The sequence below is a fragment of the Vigna unguiculata genome, chromosome 3 (assembly GCF_004118075.2).
Source record: "Vigna unguiculata cultivar IT97K-499-35 chromosome 3, ASM411807v1, whole genome shotgun sequence".
In the NCBI taxonomy this organism is placed as follows: Eukaryota; Viridiplantae; Streptophyta; class Magnoliopsida; order Fabales; family Fabaceae; genus Vigna; species Vigna unguiculata.
In genome coordinates this window covers 25,986,827-25,996,346 of record NC_040281.1, presented here as the reverse complement: position 1 = coordinate 25,996,346, position 9,520 = coordinate 25,986,827, and the positions used below count along the sequence as shown (strand labels likewise).

Below are 9,520 nucleotides of genomic sequence, written 5' to 3'. Positions count from 1 at the left end.
ACATAAGTTGAAACTTGTGGTTAGGGTTACTAAGGTGAATTGGTGATATATGGGTATTTTTAGGACATTAACCAATGAGGCATGGTAACTTGGGAAAAATTAGTTAGATGATATAGGGAACATATTGTAAGAAACTGGTACTGTGAGAATTAAGAGTTCATGAGTGCTTATATAAGAGATAACTGGATAAGCTTGAATTTTTAGCCATGGGATAGGCCTATGTTTCAAGATAAACCAAATTATAAGTTAAACTGGGTGGTACAATAGTGTTCTGACTTATTTGTGATGTTTGGCTTGTATCAATGGTATAAAGTATAGAAATAATCAAGACTAGGAGTTACTAAGGAGTTTAAGGAGATGATGGAGAATGTAAAATATTGTGTATAGTAATCTTGGAGGTGATATTGTATTGTAGGTGCTTCTATTGAGCCAAGACATAAGGACTGGATTGGTGGAGTAATTATGTGAGTAAGGGAATAGAATACAACACCTGAAGCCAAACCAGAACTAGTACTGCATGAGTACTGGTGTGGTGCCTGGCGGTAGAGTGTGATTCGCCAAGTGGAAGTTAACCAACAGAGAAGAACTGGAACGCGAGTCGCTTGGCGGCAAGGGACGTCCCGCCATGTGACACTTGCAAAGAGTGAGCACATGAGGCGTTGGGCGCCTGACAGTACGATAGGCGCCTGACGCCTCATGGTTTGCGCTTGGCGATGGTGCTGCAGTATATGGGTGTTGCACTTGCCGTGGTGTGTGTGGTCTACAAGGCTTCTTTGATACCTTAAAGGTCAGCTTGTTGGTGTTCCTTGAGTTGTGGCTCAAAACGTATCCCTTGAGTTGAGCTCGGGATAACGGTTAAGCATGTGGCATTCCTCGAGTTGAGCTCAGAATGACATCCCTTGAGTTGAGCTCAGGATGGTGGTTGAACACGATGAACCCTTGAGTTGAGCTCGAGTTGGCGAGTGTTGCCGGTGTGAGTGTGCTGGTTGTGGCCAATACGGATGGGTCCAGAAAGATTGCCCTCCTCAGTAATTAGCTGACGAGTTTGGTAGTCTTGGGACGTTACGAATTATGTTCGTATATGGGTACTCCATCTAGCGTTACGGTGTGTGATCCGTAATATGGTTTCCCGCACGTGCTTTATTGGTTTGGGCCGATAGGTATGGCAGCAAGACACCTTGAGGTGTTCACTAGAAGATGTAGAACATGTTTCACATGGTTGTGGCCATGTGGTATGGAATGAAAGAAAGGAAATTCCCTTGGTGTGAATTATGTGTTATATATATATATATATATATATATATATATATATATATATATATATATATATATGTATATATATATATATATATGTATATATATATATATACATATATATATATATATATATATATATATACATATATATATATGTGTGTGTGTGTGTGTGTGTTTATTCTATTAGCTCACCCTATCTGCTTGTGGTTGGCAATGATCATGTATTCGGTACACGTGAGCAGAGGATGTTGTAGATGGATCCGGTGAGGCATAGAGACGGAGCAGGGACTAGTTGGGAGAATTTTATAGAATGGTTTTTTTTTGGATTTTACAGATTGTAATCATTGGTTATGAACATGGATTTGTTTATAAATGAGTTTACATGTATTTGAGATACTTTTATTTGAAATAAAGTTTTAAATTTTCCGCGTTTTTGGGAAATGAGGTTTTATTAAATGAAGCTAATGTAATAATTCTTTAATTTATTATTTTAAATCTATAATATCCGGCCGGGATGTTACACAGCTCGCTGTATTGGTGTGGCGCCTGGCAGCAGAGCTCAACCCGCCAGGCGATAGTCAGTGTTCCAGGTGTTTTGCAAGACGCGAGGTGCTTGGCAGTGAGAGATGTCTTGCCAAGCGATAGTTTAGAGGTATTGTGTTTCAAGGCGCATGGTGCCTAGTAGTACGTGTCCCCCGCCAAGCAGTCTGAAAGTCTGATGCGCCTGGCACCTCGTGTGTTGCGTCAAGCGATACCGTGAAGCAAAGACGTTTTGTTTGCTTTGATGTGCGTGGTCTACAAGGCTTCTAGGATATGTTAAAGGTCGGCTTGCTGGTGTTCCTTGAGTTGTGGCTCGTGAAAGGGGTTAAGCACGTGGTACTCCTTGAGTTATGACTCGAAATAGCATCTCTTGAGTTGCAGGTCGGGATGGCGGATGAACACAAGGAACTCTTAAGTTGTGCCTTGGGTTGGCGAGTGTTACCGGTGTGAGTGTGCACGTAGCGACGTGTACGGATGGGTCCAGATAGATTGCCCTGCTTGGTATAAGATCAACGAGTTTGGTAGTCTTGGGACGTTACGAATATTATTTGTATTGGGAACTCCACCTGGCGTTATGGTGTATGATCTGTAGCATGGTTTCCCACACGTGCTTTATCGGTTGTGGCCGATAGGTGTGACAGCAAGACATATTGAGATATTCATCAGAAGACGTAGAACACAGTGAACATGGTTGTAGCCATGTTGTATGGTATCAAAGGATGGAATTCCTTTAGTGTGATTATGATATATATATATATATATATATATATATATATATATATATATATATATATATATATATATATATATATATATCGATGTGTGTATATTTATTGATTCTAACATCAAAGGGCTAAGATGAAACTTGGTCTCTCCGAAGGGTGGTTCAATGTAACCTACATCATGATGTAACCTCTTCCATGTGGTATTTTGAATCAACATCACTTTAGATTCCATGTCAGGATGATAATGGTCTTCCCAATGAAAGTCATATAGCATCGAGCAATCTTTATGCAAACTTGCGAATTCTTTAGGAAGAATTAAAATGACCACTATATTAAAGTCATAGTAAATCAAATTCATGAATCAAACATGTATAATTGAAGTTTGTACAAATATCTTATTGGTGGGCTAACTAGGATTACCATGCGCGAAATTTCTATGATTATGCATTGGCCTCCAGAACAACTTGATCATTTTCTCCAATGGTGCCTTTTGATAGAAAGGCCCCTAGAAGAGAATATTACCCCCAACATTTGTACTGAAAGACAATTATCAAACACATTCTTATACCTATGTATTACTTGATTCCTATGATAGAATGGACACCTTCAAACCCACTTGTTCAATGGTACTCCTGCTTGAGGGAGAAAAGTCTTCAATGGCTTCTGACTCACCTCATTCTAAGTTACCTATTGCATGTCCTTTGTTATGCTTTCTTTCTTTCTTCTTTCGATCTTGAAATTTCTAATGTTTTCTTGAATTCCAAAATTAATATTTGCATGTAGATTTGAGGAATCTCGATAACTTGTACACGAGGGATGGCTAAAGCATCCTTATTCGAGTTATCTAGTCTGCTACCTTTTGAAAACTCTTAATTGTTGTTTGAAGCAAAAGGCTCAATGCAAATGTCATTTGACTTGATAATATATTTACTATCTCATAGTTACTATCATCAATTTGTTGTCTTATGTCACCCAATGAGGTATTTGACAATCTTGTTCCTATAGCTTCAAGTTTTGCATTATTTTTTCCTAAACTAAACCGATTGGTGTTAGGTGAAGTAGGCATACCCCACTAGTATTGCTCATTTAGAATTCTTTGATGATCCTACATTAAAATTACTCGCCCCATGTAATGCATGTTCTGCTCGTGTACTTACAATTGGTCCCATTTATGTTATTATGAGATTACTTCAAGTTTAACCAATCAGTTGACTATTATTAACTCCAATGGTTTGCACCCCACTTTGACTAACATTATAAAAGGGAAGGGCCATAAACCCATTGTTAATGGATGTTATTGTACTTAGTATATTTTGAGACATATAATTTTCCATTCCCCAATCTCATACACTCTTCAACCTTGTTCTTTTAAAACTAACCCTTTGTGAAAGATAATTAAAACACAAGTAGTCCCACCAGGTGTGCCAGTTTGTTTCTTGAGGATTTCGATTTGATGCTTGTATAATGTCTTTCAATGAATCCAATCTAATCGACATGGGTTCATTTACAATGGACTAGCAAAGTTAATGTTTCTCAATTTGATTTAAAGTGTCTGAGTGTTTATGCATCCACGGTTAGAACAAATTTCATAAATACTTTAGTTACATTGTGGATCAAAGTCACATAAATCTTTAAATCACCAAACTCTAGATTGATATTGACTTTAATCAACAATTTTTTCATTTCTCTCCAGGAATCGTAGTTTTGGTAATTTTGTTGCTAAAGATGGAATGATGGAGGAATCAAAATAAAAGATAAAGTGGAGAATGATAAATGAAGATAATGGTGATAAGGGTTTGCAATAATGTAAAATGCAGTAAAATAAATTACCAAGGGCAAGATTGTTGGAACAAGCAAGCTTGAAGCAAAGGATTGATAAAGCCATGTACATGAAGATCACATGTGTTTGATAAAGATTGATGAGGATCCACTTGAAGATTAAGTTTTTAGTGTGTTAAATGTGGAATTAATACGTTAAATATAATGTTTTGGTGTTATATCATGTTGGTAGGCTATATGATATAGGTTAGATGTCTTGTTAGTCTTGGTGTGTCTCTTTTAATATGTTAAAATGGGTTTTAACAAGTTAAAAGACTTATAGTATATAGTTTCAGGTATGAATGTATTCAGTTAGTTGAATTATTTTTCAATCGACTAATTTCACTTAAGTCAAGTAAAATCAGTTGACTGTACGGAAAATTCAATCGACTGATTTCATTTAAACCAGACTATATATGTTGTATTTTCGAGAGCAGAACAAAGTTTCTGACTTTTTAAGCACGAAATCTTGTCATTCTTCTCTGGAAAACTCTCTCTCTCTCTCTCTACAATACACAACTGCAACGTGAAGTTTGAAGATCTTGGTTGATCTTAGAGGCGTTTTTGCTTGTGAGTAGCTTGAAGAACACATGTATGGTTGGCTAAGGAGAGCCACCATCATGTTTGGCTAAGGAGAGCCACCATCATGTTTGGATGTTCTTGTCCCTCTAGTTGTTTTGCCTGATGTGATTTCAGATTTGTAAGTGTGATTCTTGCCAAATAGTTGTCTAGATTTTGTGAGTCAAAAATCTTGTGTGGTTCGTTATTCAAAAGTCTAATCTTGGTGTTAGATTTGTAAAACTTTTGAATATAGTGGAAACCAAGCTCATGTTGTCCTGATAAACTGGATGTAGCTTTGTGAATGAGTGAACCAGTATAAAAACAATTGTGCAATTCTCTTTCCCTCATCTCACTCACTTTGAATCACTTTAAATCTCAAGAAAATCAAGTAATCCACTATTTGTTGTGTTTTAATGTGCTCTTGTGTAATCTGGGGCTGTATAGTAGTTAGAAATATTGATTGGAACAAGTCTTGCATGTAAAAGATTGTTGTTTGAGTTAAATCTACGAACTCTATATTCTGCATAAATTCTCAGTATTTTAGCTGACTGATTTGTCTTTTTAATCGACTGTTTCATAGCTCAAGAACAAATTAGTCTACTGTTTTATTTTTTGACCGATTGAAAGTGTATTGGTCTACTGCTTTTACATCTTAACTTTCCAGTCTATTTGATTCAATTGAAAAGAGTTTTAAGCTTTCAAAAAAGTTTTAAATAGCCAATTCAATCCCCTCTCTCCCCCCTCCCCCCTTCTTGGCTTAAATCATCATTTCAAAACTAACAAAGATAAGAATTATTAAAGGAAATAAATGTAAGTGGTGACCCAAATTACTACATTGAATTTGTCATTTCTTCTTGTTCACGACATTCTTAAATTATTTTAAATTATATCAACAATTTGTCATCTCTTATTTATATATGATTTATCTATTTATATTTCCCCTATTCTAACAATTACTTGAGACAATAAAATAATAGAAAAATACATAAATTGGAAAACTACCTTAAATTGCTCACATCGTACCAAATATCCTAGTTGATTCTATGTTTTGCAAGAGTTATTGCATATAACCCCCCTCTTTTATTTCTGTTTCAATTACTCTTCCTTCGAAGTTTTTTCTAGATTACCCTTCCCACGACACTTTCTCTGCTTCGATGTAACTTCTTTCAATATCTTTTTATCATAATCAAGTTTCATCTCAACAATATGCTTTACTCGATCCTACTTGTCATGACACACTCTTTTTCCACTCTTTACATGACAATATACCTTTTTTGAATTCTTTGAATTGATTATTTTCCCGATGTCCCGAACCTATACCACCGTAGCTAGAATTTCTAATGCTTCTACTAATTATAGTACTTTTGATAAACTATTATACTAACTCGACTTATTAAATATTTAAATTTAAAATTACTAACTCCATATGATATATTATAGATTAGTAAATTAAAAAGAATCGATTAAATTTTCTAGATAAAAAGTAAGAAATATTTATTTTTAAATTTTTTATATATTTAAGAAAAATATATGATATAAAAACTAAGATTATATAGTTAAAAATTAAATATTTCACATTATATATAATATTTAATAAATAAATAAAAATCATAACATTTTTAATAATTCTTAAATTTTTCAAATTTTGATATTACTTTTTCTATCAATATAAAAATTTCTTGATTTTTACATCATAATAAATTAAAAAGCTGAAATCTTCATTCATGAATACTATTTTTTTCACTGTAAAATTTTCAACTCATTTTAAATAGTTTGGTGGGAATCTAAGAAAAAGTCTTATCTAATAAATAGTTAGGTTACATCAACAATTTCACCTTACTTAGAAATAGAAATAATTAATAACATTTTAAAGATACATCTTTTTTCATTTCTTTTTGAGATACAATTTAAAAAAAAAAATATGATGAGAATCTAAATTTTAAATGAGACAATGTCTTAAAATCAGGGATTCATTCTTATTTTTGTTTGCGAATTGAGAGATGTAGCAAAGGAAGCGAAAAGAATGAAAAAAAAGGAAGAAGAATGTAATTGTTTGAATGAAGAGAAAAGGTATAAAAAATAAATAAATTTTCTTAAAAATTTAAGAAAAATTTTAAAATTTGTAGGAAATTTGATTGATATAATAATTATTTAAAAATGTAAAAGGATATTATAAATTAATTTTAACTGAATTTATATTTAATAAATTAATAATAATAACAGTTAGTTATGTAAAAAATATAATATACATATATAACAAATATTTTTAAATTAAAATTATAGCAAAGTATAATGATATTAATTCAATATATTTTAAATTAAAATCGCACCAAAATAACATGTTCAATTTTAATAAAAGTTTTGTAAAAATAATATAACTTTAAAATCGCACATGCTTTAGTTCAATTTTAATATGATATTTTTTTATCTAAAAATAAGATAACTTTAACTTCAAATGTTATCAAGTAACACCTTAACACAACTTCTTCATAACTTCGACGACTAACTTATATCTTACTTAAAAAAAAGAAGAAGAATACTGTACTTTAATAGAAAATCTAACTTATATCTTCAATGCATCGTGCACGGACCGGTAAGTCAGAAAGTTATTGAACTTAACTCTTCAATTAAAGCTATCAAATCAGAGTGAGAAGATCCTCCTTCTTCCATCGCCCGCCTAGCCAGCTTCGAAAGCTCCATTGCGCTGTTCCTCATTACAATGGCTTCTCCCCCGTTCATTATCCTCTTCACTGCCTTCTCCACCGCATCCCATGAAACACTATCTCCTTCTAATCCAATCCACTTTTTGGCACCAACGGGTACCCCAATTTTAAGGACTTCCGTCACCAACTTCTCATTGAAAAATTGATCGGCAAAAATCGGCCACGTTATCATGGGAACCCCAGCAGTCACTGATTCCAAGGTTGAATTCCATCCACAATGGGTCACAAATGCCCCAATTGCATTGTGTTCAAGAATTAGCACTTGAGGTGCCCACCCTCTTATGATTACTCCCTTCCCTTCCATCCTTCTCTCAAATCCATCAGGTAGCCATTCAACTCCATCTTCTTTGCTTTTCCTCACCACCCACATGAATGGTTGCCCTGAAGCCTCCAGACCAATAGCAATCTCTCTAAGTCGAGAATCAGGTAACCGTGTTGTACTTCCAAAGCACACGTAAACAACTGAGTTGGGTTTCTTTGTGTCAAGCCATTTTAGACACTCGTGCTCATGCACAGACGCATCCTTTCCTCTATGTGCCTTTTCTTCGATGTCCCTGTTGCAAAGTGATAAGGGACCAATATGCCATGCTTTTCTTCCAAGAACCTTGCTGTAAAGATCCGCATAGTCCTTCTCCAGTGCGTAGAAGGTATTAACAACAATCCCATAGCTTCTCAACTCTGATTCCTTTGCTTCCTTCAACAAGTTGTTCATGTCCGTTCCCGTGCCATAAGATGCCAACGACGTCCTTGCTATTTTAATCTCACCCGGAAGATTAGGAATGGTGACTGACTCAGAATCGGAAGAAACATCGTTGTTAGGGTCCATAAACCGCATACACGTTGTAGCACAGAGTGAGAAGAGACTAGTTCCATGGAAGACGAGCCTAGGAATTCCAAATTTGGCGGCAGAATCAGTTGCCCATGGGAAGAACATATCAGCAACAACGCAATTCGGACGTTGTTTGAGCAATAGTTGTTCAAGTGGCTCTTGCAGCAAAGAGATGGCCATGAAGAAAGGTTCAATCATACATGGGTTAGTGATTGAATCAGTAGTTTCAAGGCCATCAGGTAAACCAACCTCTGCAGAAGAGAAGTTGATGGTTTGGATCTGGATCTGGTTGTTGTTAGTTTTGGCTTTCCCAATGGCTTTGGAGATAAAAGGTGCGTTGCCTGGTGTGGTGATAATGGTGGCCTTCACACCCTTTTCTGCAAATAATTTAGCCATGTCAACTGTTGGTATTATATGACCATAAGCCAAGAACGGGAAGAAGAAAATGTGCAGAGTATGATGTTCATCACTGCTACCCATTTTTCTCTTTACTGAGTGAGTATGTCAATGTAAACTTTATCCTCAAGGCCTTTCTATATATATTCAGACTATCCGACACCTTAATAAAGATAAAGTGGAGATAAATATATATTCAGAGCATCTGGCACCTTATAATAAAGATACGGCAGCGAAGAACATTTAATCTACTTGCCAACAGTGTCAGATATACATCCATAAAGATATTATTTTTAAAAAAAACACCTTAATTTTCTTTTAAATAAATAATATTTTAATTACTCGTATGGTACTCACTTTGATATAGGTGTGTCAATTTGGTATTAGCTTTTAAAAAAGTGTCAATTGCATCCCAACTTTAGAAAAAATGTTTCAATTAGGTCCATTTCAAACGGAATTGACTAACGTCGTTAGTCAACGTGCCACGTGTCAGTCTGTGGTTTTTCTGATTTTTTTTAGTTTTTTTTTAATATTTTTTAATTTTTTGAAAAAGAAAATAGAAATGTCACGTGTCAAGTCCCTGTGTGTGACACGTGGCATTGTTAGTGTCACGTGACATTACAATGTCACGTGTCAGTGTCACTATCAGATGTCATTGTGTTGATTTCGAT

General features: G+C 34.8%; 1 protein-coding gene across 1 annotated transcript; it reads right to left on the bottom strand.

The window, feature by feature from the left end:
- Positions 1 to 7,297: 7,297 nt before the first annotated feature.
- LOC114175899 (scopoletin glucosyltransferase-like) lies at positions 7,298 to 9,037 on the bottom strand. The gene has a single exon (XM_028060746.1). It carries the CDS (start codon positions 8,931 to 8,933, stop codon positions 7,500 to 7,502), a length of 1,434 nt encoding a protein of 477 aa, XP_027916547.1. The 5' UTR covers positions 8,934 to 9,037; the 3' UTR covers positions 7,298 to 7,499.
- Between the last annotated feature and the right edge of the window lie 483 nt (positions 9,038 to 9,520).